General features: G+C 40.7%; 1 protein-coding gene across 2 annotated transcripts in view; it reads left to right on the top strand.

Moving 5' to 3' along the window:
* Positions 1–5,291: 5,291 nt before the first annotated feature.
* itga11a (integrin, alpha 11a) overlaps positions 5,292–21,399 on the top strand; it is a 63,942-nt gene continuing 47,834 nt past the window's right edge. For both annotated transcript variants that reach the window (XM_056247938.1, XM_056247937.1), the window contains exons 1-2: positions 5,292–5,474; positions 13,920–14,031. In XM_056247938.1, the coding sequence (XP_056103913.1) occupies positions 5,417–5,474; positions 13,920–14,031 (170 nt within the window). In that variant the 5' untranslated portion in view covers positions 5,292–5,416. The remainder of the gene's footprint in view (positions 5,475–13,919; positions 14,032–21,399) is intronic.

Raw genomic sequence — 21,399 nt, forward strand, 5'->3', positions numbered from 1 at the left:
TTCATCCGCGCTGTGCCGTGTCAAAGTACAACTCACGTAAATTTAATAATTCCGCGAATAACTGCAATTGCAGATTTCGAACAGAGTTGGCGACAAAGAGGAAAAACTGCAGACTGCAGCTTTAAGTTATATAGTTTATCTCCTTCACTGCATGATTTTTTTTTTTTTTTGTCCAGTCTCAAACACAGAATTCTTTTAGAATTGTTGGAAAAAATATATTGCATCATATAAAAACACAGAATCCTTTTAGAATTATTGTAAAAAATATATTGGATCATATAAATATAGCCTATGTCTATAATGGATTTGATTTACATTCTGAATGCCGAATAAAATTAAGAAACCCATAATGAGTGTATACACATCTGTGTTAAGCTGTGGTTGGTTGCATAAACTGCCAAGACTAGTCTTACAAGTTAGTCATCAATTGTTTTTCTATAAGACTGTTCATAACTTTTTAAGTGTCAGATTTACCAAAATGGGCAAATTAGCGTGAGAGTGCGTGATACTGACGACACTCAAAAATAATCGCAATCTACCAAGAGCAGTGCAAATTAACGTCTGGTTTAAGACATGCTTTTTTTTTCGTTAAATAATGGCGCAAATAACAGTAAACTGACTAGCGCAAAACCTTAGTAAATCACGTTGCGTGATTCATTTAAATACTCTCATTTCATAAGTTTTGCGTACAACTACTCCTACAAATGCATATGCAATAAGGTCAGCCGTAAAAATAACTGTCCACATCTTTTCAGCTTTACTTTTTCACTGCTGTCTTTAGTAAGTCCTGACATGTTTTATTAATGCCAAAAGAGGGTTTGCTCTATGCGGTTTGAAATCTCTGGTATTTCTTACGTCTTTTCTTACGTTTTTTTTTGGCTTTATCATTAACTGCAAAGCAGGGGAGTCTCAAGAGAAGCCAGGTTATCCCGGAATATTTTTCTTTTGATATGAAAAATCATGCACATTTAGCAATATAGCTGGTGAATTATGTATATGATGTGTATTACGATGTTATAATGAACTGTATGCCTTTGTCCACTGACGTTCTGGGTTGTTCAAAGCGTTTCTAAGGATGCTGATTTTTAGAGGGAAGCTGTCTGACTGAGATGGTGAACGGGAACATGGTTTGTGTAACATTAGCAACACATTATTAGCTATTTGAAAATCTAGTCAAGCCAATGGCTAATCAATCGTTATGTGTCCGATGTTGTAGAGCATGGCTATTCAATTACAAATTCAGTTGGGCCAGATTTCCAAACCAAGAAGGTTAGCTGGGCCAGTCATTTCAGTGGCGAAGCAGCTCGTAATGACAAATTTTAAAACCAACACAAACAAATTTATTGAAAAACATGTAATGTTTATTCATTGTTTCTCTTTTAACGTTGGTCAGTTTGCACAGCAAAAGGTGCATAAAAAACAATAAAAAAGCTAACTGAACAGAATCTGAGGGAGCCCCTACTATTTCCACTTACAAATGGAAAAAAACTGACCTAGGCACCTCTTGTCTAGGCCTACCTAGGCTATATATCTCAAAGTGCATAAAACAAAAATAGTGCACAGTAGTAGGCTATTAGCAATAACATTAGGTTTCCTTTTGAAACAAAATAAACATCTTGCTCACATTTGACCCAGGATCATCTTAAAGTGCATAAAATAAAAAGTGCACAGTATTCACAACTATAACACATGAATACAAGGTGTACTGCACACCGAGGGAACATATTTTAAATCACCACATGTGTGATTAGGCATGCCTTTGTTACACAGCCCACATTATATTGATGTAGGCTACAGTTACCCTGCTGACTTAGTGGGAGAAGTGACATTTTTTGTTTTGAACGAGAGCAGTGACTTTAGGCTTGTAAGTTGTCAATGCAATCCGAAGTCATTGGTGGAGAGTACGGTCAGTCAGGGAGCAACAAGAGTTGCTTTTTATGGAGTTCATGTGTGAAAAACTTGAATTACATGTGTATGTTGATCCAAACATACTGAGCATGACGATCGCTACTTTCTTAATGTTAGGGAACTGATGTACGTTGACATCAGTCCAAAACATTGCAGGCCCGTTAGTGCAAAGCTCCTGTGCCACGGTTACAGATGACTGCATGTCAACAAGTTTGAGTGTGAATTTCCCCTCGTCAATGGAAGGGACCACTTTCTTTGCTCTGGGGGATAAGTCCCCTTCTATTGCAACAGTGAACGGGTCTCTGACAAAAACGGCCACCTCTGTGGGCAGAACAAGTCCATCCAATCGACCAGCAAACTTCTTTTTCAACCTCGCAATGAAATCTGTCATCACATCCGTGATTTGTGCGGTGGATGAGATGCATTTGCGGAGTGTCGGAAAATGCAGCATTCGGCCTGTGCTCAAATCAGTTGCGAAAAGGTCCAGTTTAACTTGGAATGCTCGCATCTGTTCCACAAGGTCGATGACAGTTTTGTCTCTGCCTTGTAGTCCCAAATTGAGATCATTCAGGTGTTTGAAGATGTTGCTCAGAAAGCAGGCATCGGGCCCCTAGGTTGTCGTCCAGTATGCGACTCAAGTGCGTTTCTGCCTTATATTGCTTGCTGCTGCTGCAGAAAGTTATGATCTCCTCTCTTAGACCACAGAAACGCTCCAGTGCTTTGCCTTTGGACAGCCACCTCACGTCATTATGCAAAAGCAGGTCGTGGTGCTCAGCAGACATTTCTGATAGCAGCATGCGGAATAAGCGGTGTTGGAGGCTTGATGTGGAGCGAATAAAATGAATTTTAGCCATCACGCTGTCCATTGTCGTTTTGAGTGCCCCGCTTAGTTTCACGCACAACACCGCCTGATGCACAATGCAGTGTAAGGAGATCAACTGAGGTGCAACAGCGGACCAACGTTCTGCCAAACCATTCACTTTCCCTGTCATGGATTGAGCCCCAACTGTCACAAGCATGCACACACGCTTCATATCCAGACCATTGTCTTTAAAAAAAGCAATTTTTTTTCCAAAAAAGACTATATCGCCAGTTGTGTGTCCTTCTAACGGCAGTAGGCTGAGCAGCTCCTCTCGGAAGCATTTGCTGTCAAAAAAACGGACATGTATACACTGAGCAGTATCAGTTTTGTCTGTGGATTCATCTACTGCTATATACATGGTATCAGCTTTCATCAGGACTCCTAACAGCGTTTCATACACATCTGCAGCAAGAATTTCAACCCTACGAATGTTGGAAGTATCTGACAGGGGTATGTTTTTTATTGCGGATACCATGCTCGTTTTCATTTTATCGTCATTTATCACCTCATCCACGACGGCCAGCATACAGTCCTTCACGGTTTCAGAGTCTGTGAACGGCCTTTTCTTTTTTGCTAATATCCAGGAAACACGAAGGGATGCTGCGGTAGCTCTCTCTTGGGCAGTGAATGACCGCACCATGGTAGTACTGCTCCGGTTGTAAGATGCAATCAAACTCTGCACTTTTGCAGCCCTCTCTTGAGATCCCTTGGGAAAATCGGTGCGGAAAGTCTGGTGTTTCTCAATGTGGTGCCTCCACACATTGTAATCTTTAAGTACTGCAACGCACTCATTACAAATTAAACACATTGGTTTGGCGTTTGGATGTGGCGGTAAAATAAACAAGTATTTGTCAGTCCAGGCAGGGTTAAACTGACGGTTTTCATTGGCAATTTTACGTTTCAGTGTTGTTAAAGACATATTGATAGTAATCTAGACTTCTACAGGCACGCTCTGCATTGTTTTGCATGTTGCTAGGCTACGTGGTCTGTACTACTGTTTGAATTTACGTAGGAATGTGCATTTTTGGCGGGACCACGGGCTGGGCCACTCGGAGGTTGCTTCCGGGCCGCCAATTGAATATTGATTTTTTTTTTTATGTAATTTTGGTGATCAAAGATGAGATTTAAGGGATACAATTATTGACTACAGGGGTACTTTATTATAATGGCCATATGTTTATGCAACCGGTCCCTGGTCTGCCCACTGCATTTAATATTAGCCGATGAGTGATGATGGTATTCACATTTAGAACAGAGCTCAGGTGTACTCACTAAATCTTTCTACCAAGGGCCTAAACATCTCTTTGTCTCACTCTTTCTCTCACTACGTGCCTGCATCTGTCTGTTGGAGTAACTGCTATGCTCAATGTTTTGACTATGCAGTCCTCTGCAGAATTTGAAAGAACTTATAACTCACAGCTGCCTCATTTCCAAAGAGGGGGAATTATACTGCAAATTTTTATGCCTGGCTTTGATAAAAACATTTGATGAAAGGAAAAAAAAGATGGCTTTAAGTACTCTTAATGAAAGCAGCACCCTTTACTTTGGTCACTTATGTTTAAAGTAAAATCAGCTCAATGTTCATCAGATGTTTTACTTTGGTTTCAGACTAGAGACACAAACAATTTATAAATTTAACTCCATGAAAAAAAATGAAATTGTATTAATACACACCATGATGATGATGAATTAATTAAACAAGATGTGTGTATTTGCTACAGGCCCAACAATAATGTTATATTATTTTATTATTATTTTGGATAATACTAGTGAATCATAAATTCATAAGTCATAAATCAATATGTTTTTAGAATCATTTAATTTCTTAAATGCAAGAAGTAGATATGTTCTCGTAGAAATCCTGCTCTTGTTGTGATTTTTATAATCAGGATATTATGTACATGTTTGGTAGTTTACTGGTGTGTACGATTACAACACACTGCATGTTCATTTAGACCAAAACTTAGTAACTGTGGTTTTGCTATTTTCAAGGTCAAGTTGAAATGGAGGTGGGCCATATTTCACTATTAGTGCGGCCAGAACGTCAGTATTAGTTATTATATAATCTGTAATTATATGCTTGGGTATAGCGTGGTTTGGATGGTGTCTGAGGTTCTGCTGAGAGTTTGTCAGTGGGCTTTATATGGTAACATGCAGCTATGTTAACCACAAATCTCTGCATCAATCAGTTGGAGGGCATCTTTCCGAAAGTATCCAGTTTAAACTGCTTGTTAAGCAAATTAGAAGATTATGGAAGATCCGTTTTTGCCATAGAGGTGATGTACAGTGATCCCTGAAACCTGAATTTCCATATGCTTCTCAAAAAGCATTTTCAGGAGCAATGCATGAGCTCATAATAGAGTGACCTAAATCAAGCATAGATGGACAGACAAAGAGGGAGGAAATGAGAGAGAGAGAGAAAGAAAACGAGTGAAGATCTGTCTGTTGGCTGAATGAGCACCTCCTTTTAGTTTGGCCACAGTCTCCTCCTCCTTGCCTCAGATATAGAGTGTTTTTAGGAGCAGTAGAGTCAATCAGAGCTGGGTGTACAGGAGAGCACACTGTCAGGATATTCCATCCTTACGCACACACACACACACACACACATACACTAACACGCACTCTGTCTCGTTCTCCATCTCGCACATGCACATGGAGTACTACTGGACCCACCTACTCTGGATTTTCTGGAGTGTGATGCCAGGTGAGTGTGTTGGCGTGTGTTGCCTGTTTCCAATTAAAAACATTTAAGAGAGGCAAAGCGGTAAGTAAACGCTCCTTTGATACTACCAAACTGAATTAAATACTCTGCAACTTGAGAGTTGAATAAGTGCCATGGATGTGATTTGTGCGCATGTGATTGTATCCCAGCACTGTGCATCTCCCACGTCTGCTTTCCAATGTCAGGCGCTGCTACACTGACCTCCTGTGATAGATGGGGATGCTGGATTGGCTGTGGAATGGTTGGAGTTTACCCTTGCTCCAATTCCCATCCTAGCTCTTGCATACTTTGAAATGCAAGGAGATTTTATCAGGGATATATTGGGAGTTCATTGTCTGCGGTGTATTGGAAAGATCTGGTGAGCAGCCAGATTAAAAGTTCACTTCTGAAATGACACTCTTGACAGCATATTTCAAGGACTTTTGCAGTTCAGTGCTGTCATGGGTCAAAGGTCCCTGAGACAATTTAAATCAAATTTGCATTCCTCCCCAGTCCAGTCATGTTTTAGGTCTTATTTAATTTGTCTGTCTGTCCATCTGCAAAATTAAGAAGGCTATGAGAATTAGAATATCCAAATATTTATTTTATGTAATTTGATTGGCTAAAAGATAAGGAAATTAATGTGTAACTGTTGATGGAACTAGTACTGATCAAGGACTAATGTGTGAGAGAGAGATAAAGAACATGTGTGTGTTGGTATGTTCAAACATGCTTTTTTTGTTTAGTTTGTTTATTACTTATCTTGACCAGTCGCCAGTAAGCCAGCTGTGACCCAGGCCAATTTTAATCAAGTCCAGCAAAGTAAACATTATACTAGTACAAACTACTGTCTATTGTACTCCTTTTAGCCTTTCCCTGTTCACATTACAGTAACACATTTATACAAAGCAACTTCTACGTTCACTTTGCAGCTGAATGTGACCTAAACATGGATTTTCTGCTCAAATCAGACGCTCAATTGACCTGAACTCCAATACACTCTGGCTCAAGCAAGGTGCACAATTAGTACAAATGTTGCGATGGAATCATATCAAAACCGCATGAAATTCAACCTGTTCATACTGAAAGACAATATTAATCTGTTCACACTGACATCCAATTAATAGAACAATTCCATATTTTCCAAATCCAACAATGTTTGAATAGCCTTCCGACTATGACAGAAAGTTGGTTAATCCAGATAATACTCACATTTCTTGAGGTAATTCACTCAAGTGTGATCGATTATGGCTTCATGTTTAACAAGGAAAGCAAGCGCAGAAAAAAAGGTACAAAGCTGTCATTGGGACAGTCCCCTAAGGTACAATAGCTAAAATGTACTTTTAAAGTACTAATATGTACTTTAAAGGATAATATTATGTACCATTTAGGGGTAAATAAGGTACAAAGATGTACCTTTTCACTTCAGTAGTACCTCCATTGACCTTTGTACCTTTTTTTCCTGAGAGATCAGGTAAATGTGACAACAGGGCTTAGTAGAGGGTCTGTTGCACCCAACCAGTCAGTAACGACTCCGTTTTATGTTTCATGAACCTTCAGTACAAAAAAAATACTGAACTGAAGACGGACATAGCTGAAAGAAACAATAATTTGCAAATAGTGAATCAGATGTTGATTCAGTAACCACTCTGATTGATTCAGTGAAGGATTCGTCAGACTAATTCAAACTAGTGACGTTTTTAAATGATTCACTAAAAGAATCGACTCGCATGACTCACTTGATCGTGAATGGGACTGTTTTGGCATGCAGCTCTCGTCCACTATTTTTATCACCACATTCCATTCAGACTGCAAACTTGCATTCACAACTAATATGATTAAAATAGGACTTGTTTTATTTTGATGCTTGAGATATCCACGATAGGAACGATTTGTGAAAATGTCGGTTGAATAGCTGTTGTTTGGTAAATGTTTGTTTCCTGGCTGATTTATAGTGTAAAGAAACAGCTGTATTCTATTTATCTCTGTAGTTTGTAAAAGCTTTGATGTTAGTAGCAGCTGATTCAGGCTGCGATTAAAGATAAAATATTGTGATCTTAGATGCCTCTACCTGGAGTACTACTTAGGAAATAATAATGAAGGATTTTTTTGTGTGGGTGAGGAACTCCAGAGCTAGTGAGTAATGCCTGACTGTGGTGTATATCAGTCTGCTGATGCCACGTGCCTCACGGAGAGTTTACTTTGGCCACAAACCCAGTCGAAGGCCACCAGGCTCATCCCCTGCTAGCCATCTCTCAGCAGCCCTTCAATGAGCCCACAGTGCTCACAGTTGGAAAGTCAGCATGAAATGAGCAATCTCTGGTCATTTTAATCTTGATCTGTGAGTGTAACAGAATGTATATCAGTCCCTGAGGTGCAGCACATACAGTAAGAGCATAAAGTCCATGAGATCTTAAGCAGAGTAGCATTTCAAAGCAATGGTTTGAAAGATGCATTTCCGGCATGTGGAGTTTATTAAAAGTCAATCTGCTGGCCCATAATCCTCGCCAGTGGGCATTAGTGAGGCTCATTAGCATCAGGGCAGTTCCTCACGTAAATATTTGTGAAGGAGGGAAGGGATGACGGAGGGGTGACCAGATGTTTAGAAGGGGGTGTTTGTCACATGTGGGCTTGTACACAGCTGCATGTCTAACTGGGTCTAGTAGTACATCAGTATTGGTGATGTGGGTTTTGATTATGAATTAGATTTTGGTGGTTGGTCTGCAGTAGATATGCTAGATGTGGCCACCAAGACCAACTTAAATGTTTCTTTAGAAATGTTTTGATTTTGATCACGATCTGATCGAGATTTCAGTGTCTGGGCATGTGGCATTGATTGTTTTTTAGAGGACTGTAAAGCCTAGTTCACACTACTTGACTTGCTCTCTGTGAAATCAGGAGTGTTCAAGTTGTTGAGCTGTTCACTCCACACGACACAACGTGATTGATCCGCAACAGGAGGTAACGCACTACACGAGTTGACAACAACTCTGTCACCCAACGATTCTATCTTGTCTACAAACCACGTTTTGTCACGAAAAATCACGCGATAAAACGAACCGGAAATGGCGTGAAACAGCACGCGCGCCAATACCCAGCGAAGAAGACGAAGAAGAACACAACACGCGAACATGCCTTGCTCTGATTGGCTGTAGCTCATGACATCACGTGAGCTTGAGTCGTGCGACAGCTCTGGATATCTAGCATGCTAGATATTTTTCTGGGCTCGGCGAGGCGTCTGCGAGCGTCTTTGATGCGTTGTTGGCTCTTTCATACTAACAGATTGGCGAGCGTTAATCGCCCGCTAATCTCCCTGCGATTTGCACGCAATAACACCCTGACCTGTCGGTGAGCTCAACGATTTGCAAATCGGGCTTAAAATCATGTAGTGTGAACTAGGCTTATTATATTGCAGCTGCAGGTTGTAGCTGGAATTTTGTCTTATTTAATTGTCTGGTGACAACATCAAGCATGTAGCATAATAAAATTAGTATAATCAGAAGATCAATAGGATGTAACACCCATGTTTTTAGAAGATGAAGTGGTGTGTAGTTTGCACAATGCTCATAATCAGCATTTTCATTACAAGGTATTGGTACATTTAGGTTTTCAGTGAAGATGCGGTCTTCATGTGAAAGATTTGTATTTAAAAGACAAATGAAGAGAAATAGGAGAATGAGACTAGAACATGATGTAGGGCAGATTCGAACCTGCATCACTGTGTACAGCTCTTTATGCATCCCGATCACTAGGCTATACCATGGGTCTGTCAAGGTCTGGCAGATTGTTAGTCTTCAGGATCCATGGACATTCTCATAGACTGGAGCTTCTCTGTCAGTATGACTGTGGTGTGGCTCCTGTAGCTTGGTTGTGGTCCAAAACAGCGCAGGCCTGGCCTGGACACACAGCGCAACCCTTGCAGCCACTGTATTGAGGTTTATTTATCTGGGCAAAGAAATCCATACACAGGAAACCCACTCTATAGGACCTGCTGATATTACAGAGAATATTAAAGTGTCTGCCACGTTAGGGCTTTTAAATGGAAACTAGAACCTTTCTACTCCCCTCTCTCTTTCTTATTCTTTTTTCCCTTCGATTTTTTTCTTTCTTTTTTCAAGGGTAAAGCTGTTCTCAGATGGTGTCTGGGACAATTTGGTTTCAGTAACAGACTGGATGCCTTAGATGTGTATTTAAACCACTTTGGAAAAAGTGACCAATCACTGTGGGAGAGAATTTAGGGGGAAGAAGGTAAAAGGTTTAGGTTTTTCTTCTTCCCTGGTCAGCCAATGGATCTATATTTAGATTCATGCATGTGTAAGGTTCTCATTTTTGTGGCTATTCATATATGAAGTCTTCCAAGAGAACGTTTGGGGGGAAAAAGATCAAAAGGTTCTGGACGTCTGGACAGTGTTGCATTTTGTGCAACAGTATGTTGCCATATAAGTGAATTAAATGGTTTCAGTAATGATATGAGTTTATATAGGTAATAATTATATGAGTTTGTTAGATCCAGTTTATTTAATGCAAGATCCCTCTAGATTTGGACTCAAAAATATTTTTATTCGAAAGAAATTAATACTTTTATTCCGCAAGAATGCATTAAAGTGATCAAAAGCGACAGTAATACATTTTACTAGAATTTTAATAAATGCTGTTCTTTTGAACTTTCTATTCATCAAAAATCCTGAAAAATGTATCACATTTTCCACAAAACTATTAGGCAGCACAACCATTTTCAACATTGATAATAATAATAAGAACTGTTTCTTGAGCACCAAATCAGATATTAGACTGATTTCTGTAGGGTCGTGTGACACTGAAGACTGGAGTAATGATGCTGAAAGCTTCAGCTTTTACCACAGGAATTCATTTACATTTTAAAACATATTAAAGTGAAAAACACTTATTTTAAATTGTAATCATATTTCTGAATATTACTGTTTTCTGTAGTTTAAATCAAATAAATTCAGCCATATGAGCATTAAATCTTTCTCACCCCAGAAAAAAATCTTTCTCACCCCAAACGTTTGAATGCTATTGTAGATTTGTATATTTATAGCAAGACAATTTATATATTATACATTTTATTATATTTCATAAAATGCATTAGACTTCTCAAATTCGGTTAAGGGCAGGAAACTATATCCATTTGTCAAATACACATTCTTAACTTTGAAGAAAGAAGGGCATGGAACAGAGGATCTGATGAGAGTAAGTCTGTGTGCAGGGGTCAATTTGAGCTTCTCTATATATGCCTTCATTGCAGTTCACAGTGGGACATACAGTACTCCTGATCAGAATAAAATGTCTAAGACAGGCAGCATGACTCTCAACTGTTTATCACTTTCTATGAAAGACAGTGACCAAAAATGAGGCTAGGAAAGACATGTGGTCCACATTATTCCCTGTGCATTCTTGTGCCTGAACAGATTAATGTGCAAAAATGATTTTACATCATCCCTGTACACTACAGTAGCCTGTCATCATTCATGCTTTTGTCTACAGAAAGAGAACGTGGGAAATGGAAAGAGAGAGAGAGAGAGAAAAGATGCTAAAATCACTTCACTTCTCCTCCTCTCCCCTCTACTAAGGGGAAGATCTCTTCATCTCATCCATCAATCCTCTTGCAAGATATAATATGCTGAATGGAAACTGCATCCCTGCATGAAGCAGACATTGTACTTATCAGCATTGTCATCAATAAACTATTTCATTTTTTCTGGTGACAGCTGGAAAATAAATGTTTTTTTCTATTTTGAAAGACCTTTTCTTTATAAGTCTTTTAATTTAATCCAGAGGAGATGGATGTTTCCCCCCTGTTTTTTCCATTGGTATATAGGCCAAACTGGAGGCAAGGAGACCTGGGGCCACCAGAGAGAGACAGGCCTTTCATCAGATCCCATTGTATGTTTTCTGCATCCTTGCCTCTTATTATTTTTTGTCAAACTGATTCATTCTCTGAACTCTGAACGACAGCATATGGATGTCATAATCTTGCACACATGGAAATGCAAGGTTATGGCATCCATATGCTGTCGTTCAGAGTTCAGAGCGAAGATTAACGGTGTAATTCAATGTAATTCTCAGGTAAATTAACCATTGTGTTTACACTTGGATCAAAGCTTTTTTTATATTTCTCAGTTCAGCACCTGCTTTAGATTTAGCTTATGCTTACGGATATTGATATTTATTCACAGGGTTTATAACATGAAAAGGCTACCTTTGAGACCTGCATCAAAAAATATTTGCTAAAATTGTTAAAGACATGATTATTTGACATTATTTGCTCAAGTCTGTTTATAAATAGTAAAAGGTTATACTTGTAGGAATAGTTCACCAAAAAATGAAAATTCTGTCATTAATTACTCACCCTCATATCGTTACAAACTCGCAAGACTTTCATTCATCTTCGGAACACAAATGAAGATGTTTTTGATGAAATCTGAGAGATTTCTGTCCCTCCATTGACAGCTACGCAACTGACACGTTGACGCTTCAAAAAGTTCATAAAGAGATCTAATCCATATGAATTGAGTGTTTTAGTCCAAATTTTCTGAAGAGACTTGATCACTTTATATGATGATCAGATTGAATTTAAGCTTTTATTCACAAATAAACATTGATCAGTGAACATAAACAGAAGCTCAACCGAACCTGCTTGACGCGTGAGAACAAACCATATCAGAATGAACCTCATTGGATCTCGCATGTCAAGCAAACATGCTTGAGCTTCTGTTGGTTTACCGCAACTGATCTATGAGTTGATGATTGTTTATGTGAATAAAAGCCTAAATTCAATCTTTTCATCATATAAAACGATCGTGTCTCTTCAGAAAATGTTGGACTAAACCGCTCAATTTATATGGATTAGTTTTGCGATCTCTTTATGAACGTTTTGAAGCGTCACAGGTTCTGTTGCGTAGCTGTCAATGGAGGGACAGAAATCGATGAACGGAAGTCTTATTGGTTTGGAACGTCACGAGGGTGAGTAATTAATGACAGAATTTTTATTTTTGGGTGAACTAACCCTTTAAATGAAAAATCTGTCATCATTTACTCATCATTCCAAATCTGTATGACTTTCTCTCTGGATTATAAAAGCAGATATTTTGAAGAATGTTTTTTTTTTTTCTTCTTCTCTTTTGATCCAGAAAAGAAAGTAATTCGGGTTTGGAAGGACACGAGGGTGAGTAAATGATGGCAGAATTTTCAGTGTTTGGGTGGACTATCCCTTTAATTAAAAAAAAAAAAGTATTTGTAACCTAAACTGTCCTATTTTGCTTCAGGTTAAGCCATAATTATGGTGCTGAAAGGAAGCAACTTAAAAGACAAAATAGTCTTTTGATTTTGACTGAAATTGGCCCTGCCTGTAAGAGCTCTGTGAGTCATAGGTGTAACTTCATTACTTATGTTTTTTTTTTTTTTTTTTTGATGGGCAGACAGTCAAATCTGTTGTGGTGATTGACAGCTTTATTGTTTAGTCTCATCCATAATGAGGTCGAATAGTCCCGTCTCTTCCACACCAGAGTCTGTTGACAGAGTTGGAGCGTGTCAGGTCAAGTGGTGAAAGTCATGCAGGCTTTCTCCATGATCTTGAGCATTAGACTGATTATGAAGGGGTTTCAGCATTAGACCTCCATGAAGGTGTTTGTTAATCAAATGACCAGGATCTTGTAGTCTTTAAGGGGCCCGTCAGAACATAAGCAGAAGCCATACAGGGATGTCATGAGTAAACAGAGACACCTTTGAACTTTGTTGGAGATAAAGCAATCACAGTCTGTTTTCAGAATAGGATGAAACCTCAAAACATCAAAGCGTCTATTGATTATTTTCCATGTAAGGAGGATTTCTGGACCACATCTTTAAGAAGCCTCAAAAAGCCCAATTAACACAAACAATTTTTAATTAATTGGGTTACTCATTTCTGCTCAGTCATTTACATTTGAGGCAATACTCACTACAAAGACAAAATTCAGTAAATAAGCCAAATCTGAGTACAAGGCTTATTCAGAGAAATCGAAGTGTTATCCAAATTTAATTAAAAAAAAGTAATTAAATATAAAAAAAATCAATAAAAATGACTTAAATTTTGAAATACATTTCCACACTACTTTAAGTTTGTGCATATTTGTCTTCAACTCTGTCAAGTGATTTGGTTAAGGCCAAATAACAAAAAAACAATGTGTACTTTCCTCTCTGTTTACTGTTCATCTGTGTGTTGTGTAGAAACAGTACAGTGTTGCTCATGACCAGAAGCGCTACTGTTTAGGATTCTTTGTGCTGGCAGAAATTCAGTTTAGCCACAATTACATTTTGCTTCTTTGTTTTGGGTCATTGCTGAAACTCCTTGCCTCACAGAATCTATTGCCAATGCCAGTAAGTGGTCTTATGTTTAATAAGCATGATGTGGATGAAATTCATAGTTGAATTGTCTGTGTCTGTTTACAGGGTTCCATGACTGTTTCAATATTGACACCATAAATCACAGGATCATAAAGGGCCCCAGGCAGACGCAGTTTGGCTACACTGTCCAACAACACATGGCTGGGGGACAGAAGTGGTAAGAAGCACTTATTGAGTCTCTTCCTGTACACTTTGATTTTAAAGGGATAGTTCACCCAAGATTGAAAATTCTGTCATCATTTACTCACCCTCATAAATACCTAATAATCATTACGTAAAATCATAGCGTGAAAGCTTTATTACACTCATCTATCAAAAAAACAAATCCTGTGTCCAGTTCTTGAAGTGAAGGAAGTGTAATTCAGAAAGATGTCCCTGAAAATAGTGAATTTGTTTTTTATTGCAACTCCCAAACCAACAGTAGGTCTCATTGCCTCATGATTTATACACTTTTCATCACAAGTAACTTTAGATCTCCACCAAAAGGAAAATCCACCTATGATGCTTTTAGAGGGTTATGAGAATTGGAAGGAGTTTAACATTTTTCGTCAATCACTGTGATATCATCATCTCTCTGTGCTTTGGCAATTTGATTCAAATCTGGCATCCCAGTTTGTCTGCTTGGCTCACCTGAAACCCCGCCCAGCTCTCTCTCTCTCTCTCTCTCTCTCTCTCTCTCTCTCTCTCTCTCTCTCTCTCTCTCTCTCTCTCTCTCTCTCTCTCTCTCTCTCTCTCTCTCTCTCTCTCTCTCTCTCTCTCTCTTCTCTCTCTCTCTCTCTCTCTCTCTCTCTCTCTCTCTCTCTCTCTCTCTCTCTCTCTCTCTCTCTCTCTCTCTCTCTCTCTCTCTCTCTCTCTCTCTCTCTCTCTCTCTCTCTCTCTCTCTCTCTCTCTCTCTCTCTCTCTCTCTGTGTGTGTGTGTGATAATATGTGTGCCTGCAAAGAGAAACCTTTTCTTTGTTTGTAAGTGTAAATCACCCCTTTGACTTCATATCATAGAACTGTATGAAGGACCTCAAGTTTGTTTGGTATAAGCAAGAGAATCCAGCTCATCTGCTTCTCATTGTAATGAAGAGATAGATGCATGTCTAATGTCTAATTGTCTAATTGTCTAATGTCTAACTAACATCTAATGTCACCGTAGATGCATATTGTGAACAGCACTGTAGGTTTACACCTCTGTGCTGCAAACAGTTAATGAAATGAAAGCTTACACTGCCTCGTGGCCAAAATTAAAGTTTGCACTTTTATCTGTGTTTAAGTGCTATAATCGGGTCCCCGGTGCATCTACCAACCCAGAAAACGTAAAAAAAAAAGTGCCATTTGGTTTTCGCAAGTGATAACAGTGTAACCAGTACTAACACAATGACAAAAGTTTGAGAAAAGCATGCAAACTGTTCTGTCGTTGGCTGCACAGACGAGCACAGAACACCATTTGACCAAAAAATGTCACAGCTGTCTTGAACTCAGGGAACTGTGTGAACTTGTGTAAAAGTTTAACATGACACATGCATGTCGATGAGATGAATCAATGCATCCTCTTCCTGAGTCTCTCTGTAAGGCTGCACTCCACTACTGGTTATTCCTGAGATTTCGGATGGTTGAGATTCACGTGTTTTATTATAGCCGGAGTGTCCGCGTAAAGGATCGACCCTCTTCTGAACGGGTGCGGTGAGCAGCAGCTCATTTCCATTTAAAGGGACACACACAAAAACGGCGCGTTTTTGCTCACACCCAAAAAGGGGTCAAATTTGACAACCTATAATAAATGATCTGGGGGGTATTTTGAGCTGATATTTCACAGACACATTCTGGGGACACCATATATTTATATTACATCTTGTGAAATGGGGCGTAATATATCACCTTTAATATAATATTTCTGATGCCAGCAATACCTTCTCTCATTCCCATCTGTTAATGTGATAAAGAGACAGAGCTTTAGGGAGCTTGTGTTGTGTTTATACTGGCATGACTAGGCAGTAGGCGTGGAAAAGAGTTGTGCAGGAATTGGCTGTAGATGGTAGCTAATCGTCATTATGTGGTAAGTTTACTTCAGTTTGAACAGGAGAAATGCTTTGGACTCTGAGACACTGCTTGCTATTTACTTGTGCAAGTTGTGCGTGTATGGGGTGTGAATTGTTGCATTATTCCAAATAAATAGATTATGATCCACAAATAAATGTAAAGAGATTCACAAAAATATATCAAATTCACAAATACGTAGATTAAGATCCACAAATAAATGTAAAGAGTTTCACAAAAAAATTTAAAACTCACAAATAAATAAAATGAGTTTTGCAAATAAAAAAATATATTTACAAATGTTTTTTTATGCCACAAACACAACTCTGCCTGGCATTTATTTGTGAACCGCTTTTTGTGCATTTGTAAATCTCCTCACGCATTTGTGAATCGGTTCCTGTGCATTTGTAAATCCCCTCACGCATTTGTGGATTTTGAAACACTTCTAGCGTTGAGGTGCAGACAAATCCACAAATAATTTTTTCAAATTGAGCTGTTTGTGTGGTTAAAACACCCTGTTTCCAAAAGGTTGTTGGAGTTTAAGGCTTTTTTATATTTCCATCAGGATAACCTCAGGATTAATACACACAAATTATGATCATCATCCCGAGCATAACAACCTCTACACCGGAATCAAGCGGCGCGACAGCGCGTCAGAAGCAAATAGCCCATTATCTTCTCGGCTGCCGTGGTAGTTTCAAATAATGTAAAACTAACATGTTTGTAATGTTAACACATTTTGCCCATGACGTTTTCTTACCTGCAGATATATGACGTGTCTAATCTTCCTTCTTGACTAGTGCTGGCTACATGCATAATTCATGAAGGCTATACACTGGACGCGGTGCAGCGCTACACGATGATTGATAAACGGATGCCCGTTCTTCTTCTGAAGTAGCGGCTACACGGAGGACACATCATTTGCACCTTTGCTTTGTCCAGTGTAACGTTAGACAAACTCGCACGGGGTAGACACGATGTAAGAAATGACAAAACGGATGATTTTGTCTTTTAAAGTACAATCGTGGTGACAAATGGCTAGCTATAGGACATAAATATTATGTAGAATACCAAATATCAGCCCAAATGAACATCATTGAAGATGTAACAGCATGTAGGCTACTGGGGTTTTGAGTGGAACATGAAAATGTTTTATTTTTGCATTCATTTTGGATGCTGTATAGCCTGGCTAACGTCAGACCCAAGTCTCTGGGAACCACATGTTCATTTTCTCGTATTTGAGGCGTGGTTTACGAATGCCCAGAGCCGTTTGTTGGGTGCTAAGAATGTCTATCAAATGCGCCTGTCGTAGCTCATAGCCAATCGTTTCAATTATACCAGATGACGTATGTAGAGCGACGGAAATTACACAAGGAAGAATACGGTGGGTCAGAGATTTATGTGTACACGATGGCGTATATATAACGGCCGTTTCACACCGCAGGCGTGAGCGGCGCGTATTTTTTTCGGATGTTAATCAATGAGTGCATTCACACCGGGAGCAGGAGCGTCGCGTGAGCATCAGTGAAACGAGGGTTTCGGCGTCGAGTCTGTTTTTGCTGCACTGCTCACGTTCAATTAAAGTGAAAGCACACTTTTGATGGACAAAAATAAATATGATTTCACACAAAACGTGCCCAAAATGCACAGAATAAGCATGTCTTGTGAGTTTTAACAAGAACTTGAGTAAGCAAATAAAAGAAAATAAAGACTCAAAAATATTTATAGAAGATTTAGGCTATCCGGTAAAAACTTGTTTTTAATTATTCCGTTTGGGTGAAAGTTGTGTATTATATTAAAAAAAAACTAAAGTAAACTAGCCATAAAATATTATATATAAACGTTCTTTTAGTTTTTGTAACACAGACAGCTACATAGGCTCAACCCAACACAACCCAAATCAAACCCGAGTGTGTGGTTTATTTGTGTGTTTTGTTTATTATCTGCGGAGTTGCAGTCTTGTAAACATATCGAAAGTATGACTGAAACTAATAGATTGGAGCCATTTTCTGGGTTGTTTTGTTGTTTAACATGTATGCGAATGTTGCACACCTCCCCATTACAAACTTTCAAGACTATCAATGTTATAAAGGACCAACTTCTAAAAACAAATGTATAGTTGTCTTTGTAAAGAATTGCTCGCTTATATATAGCTTTGGAGCCGCTGCTGTGACACTGTACAAACGCTTCCAGTGTGAATACTCTCGCGCGTCTGCAGCTGCAGTGACGATGTAGTTACGCTGACGCGCTGCTCAAGTGCCGCTCACGCTTGCGGTGTGAAACGGCCGTAGAGTCCAATTTATACTTCTGCGTCGACCTCCCGCCGTAGCTACGTCATAGGCTGTGGGCACGTGCTCGTGCTTGGCTCGTTTTCCTGTTCGGCGTACCCTGACGTGCACCTCTCCAAAAATGTAACAACGCGTCAATTCTACGCGGACGCAAGCGCTGTGATTGGCCTGTCAGAACCGCTCCCTCGGGTTTCACATGCTCCCTCTGCATGTGTAATTTCGCGTCAACGCAGGCAACGACGCAGAATATAAATGCCGTTGTCCTGCAGAGTTTAGCTCCAACCCTGATATAAACTCGCCTGCCTTTAGCATTAGTAATCCTGAAGACATTGATTAGCTTGCTCAGGTGTGTTTGATTAGGGTTGGAGTTAAACTCTGCAGGACAGCGGCACTCCAGGATCGACGTTGCCTATCCCTGGCGTAGAGGCTCCGGCGTAGGTCCGACTCAGAAGTATAAATCAGCCTTAGGCTGCATCGAAAGGTAACTTCGCATCTGCTGCCATGTTGGATCCATAGGTATAAACCAGGGGTGTCCAAACTCGGTCCTGGAGGGCCATTGTCCTGCAGAGTTTAGCTCCAACCCCAATTAAACGCACCTGAAACAGCTAATCAAGATTAGCTGTTGATTAGCTGTTGAAGGTCATTAGGCATGCTAAAAACTTACAAGCAGGTGTGTTGTGGCAAGTTGGAACTAAACTCTGCAGGACAGTGGCCCTCCAGGACCGAGTTTGGACACCCCTGGTATAAACAAACTGTTTCGGTGTGTCGCATAGACGTCGTCATCGTCTTGCTGCTCCCTCCCCGTTCTGTGATTGGTTCCCTAGATGTGGCGAAAATTTGGTCCATGGTATCCAGACTACCTAGCAGCGTGAATAAAATCGCGCTGCGGCAAGGTAGTATGGCGAAACCCAGGATACAAATGCACAGGAACCGATTCACAAATGCGTGAGGGGATTTACAAATGCACAGAAAGCGGTTCACAAATAAATGCCAGGCAGAGTTGTGTTTGTGGCATAAAAAACATTTGCTAATCTCATTTTATTTATTTGTGAGTTTTATAATTTTTTGTGAAACTCTTTACATTTATTTGTGGATCTTAATCTATTTATTTGTGAATTTGATATATTTTTGTGAATCTCTTTACATTTATTTGTGGATCATAATCTATTTATTTGGAATAATGCAACAATTCTCACCCCATATGCGTGTGTGTACTGGTCCTCTCAGTCTCTCACAGTTTGAGTCAGGAAATGTCTTGATTAGCACAGTCAGATCCTTGGAGGAGAATGTTTAGTCCAGGAAAGTAATGGAGTCTAGCTGTGTCTCACCTCTCTCACAACCCCGAAGCCCTCTCAGCATGGACAACACACAATACACTATGACAGTTCAACTTTTTTTTCATGCAGTTTTCGGTGCAGAATACCTACAGTATTAAATTCAGTGAAGTGACTCAAATGCTTTAAAGAGCATATTGCAGGTAAAAAAAAACAACTAAATTAATATATAACCTTGTATGAAAAGTTAATGCAGGATTTAAAATGTTATATATTAAATTCAGTGAAGTGACTCAAATGCTTTAAAGAGCATATTGCAGGTAAAAAAAAACAACTAAATTAATATATAACCTTGTATGAAAAGTTAATGCAGGATTTAAAATGTTTTAAAACGACATAAGGGCACCAATTTAGTAGATAAAGTGAGCGTTTCTTTGACTGCCCGTAAAAAACGCTTTTTTTCAACATCGCCATTTTACGTCACGAAAGGGAGCCTCAGCTCAGTGCAGAGTAGGTTGGTATTCAGTAGGAGCGGTCGTGAGTCAGTGTGTTTTCGGTAGTTTTTGTATTTTAATTTATCATCATCATGGTAAATTATTGTGTTTGTGGAGGTTGCAAAAACTTCGGCCTGTCAGGACATCGAGTCCACAGGTTTCCTAACAAGAAAAAGGACGTGTCACGACACGCACACAAAAGGTTAGATCCAAGTGCAGTGGTTTTATTGGGGTAATCCAAAATCGTAATCAGTCAGGCAAAGGGTAAAAATCCATATAACACAGTCCAAAAACAAGAAACAAAACATGACAAGAACTCCGAGGTGCGAATGACATTAAACAAGGACTCGATGACAATCACAGAAATCACTGGTCCCGTCCATGGAGGGGAACAAGAACAGAAATGGATGGTTTAACAGGTGACTAGGGTGGAGCCGACAGTCCATCGGGCGGCCAGAGCGGAGACAGCCCTTCGGGCAGCCATGGCGGTGAAGGCTCTGGGTTGGACGGGACCAGCGGTGAAGGCTCGGGGCTGGACGGGACCAGCGGTGAAGGCTCTCGGCTGGACGGGACCAGCGGTGAAGGCTCTGGGCTGGACCGGACCAGCGGTGAAGGCTCTGAGAGGGCGCTGGCGAGATCCCCTTCTCCTAGGCCTATGGTGACCTGAACGGTCTCTGGATCGGCAGACACCATGTGCTTCTTCCACGCATGCAGGACAGACAATGCATAAAAAGTGAAGACAGCCCTCTTGGCCATGGCGGGACTGATGGTGGCAACGGTTGGTTCAGGAGAGGATGTAGCTGAAGTAGCCAACAGGGAGGCATGTGCGGCCCAGACACACATTACAGCGGCAACGTAGAGGGAGAGGGTAACCTCTTCGACCGCTACCTGATGAGCAGGCCGCTCAGAGATGGCCTCCGGAACGACAGCGGGCTGTTCGGGTACGGCCTCCGGAACGACAGCGGGCTGTTCGGGTATGGCCTCCGGGACGACAGCGGGCTGTTCGGGGACGGCCTCCGGGACGACAGCGGGGTGTTCGGGGACGGCCTCCGGGACGACAGCGGGCTGTTCGGGTACGGCCTCCGGAACGACAGCGGGCTGTTCGGGTACGGCCTCCGGAACGACAGCGGGCTGTTCGGGGACGGCCTCCGGGACGACAGCGGGCTGTTCGGGGACGGCCTCCGGAACGACAGCGGGCTGTTCGGGGACGGCCTCCGGGACGACAGCGGGCTGTTCGGGGACGGCCTCCGGGACGACAGCGGGCTGTTCGGGGACGGCCTCCGGGACGACAGCGGGCTTTTCGGGGACAGCCTCCGAGACGACAGCGGGCTGTTCGGGGACGGCCTCCGGGACGACAGCGGGCTGTTCGGGGACGGCCTCCGGGACGACAGTGGGCTGCTCAGGAACGATCTCTGTGATGACAGCAGGCTGTTCAGGAACAGCCTCC

The sequence above is a fragment of the Rhinichthys klamathensis genome, unplaced genomic scaffold, assembly GCF_029890125.1.
Source record: "Rhinichthys klamathensis goyatoka isolate OS25496 unplaced genomic scaffold, OSU_Roscu_1.1 h1tg000051l_1, whole genome shotgun sequence".
Lineage (NCBI taxonomy): Eukaryota > Metazoa > Chordata > Actinopteri > Cypriniformes > Leuciscidae > Rhinichthys > Rhinichthys klamathensis.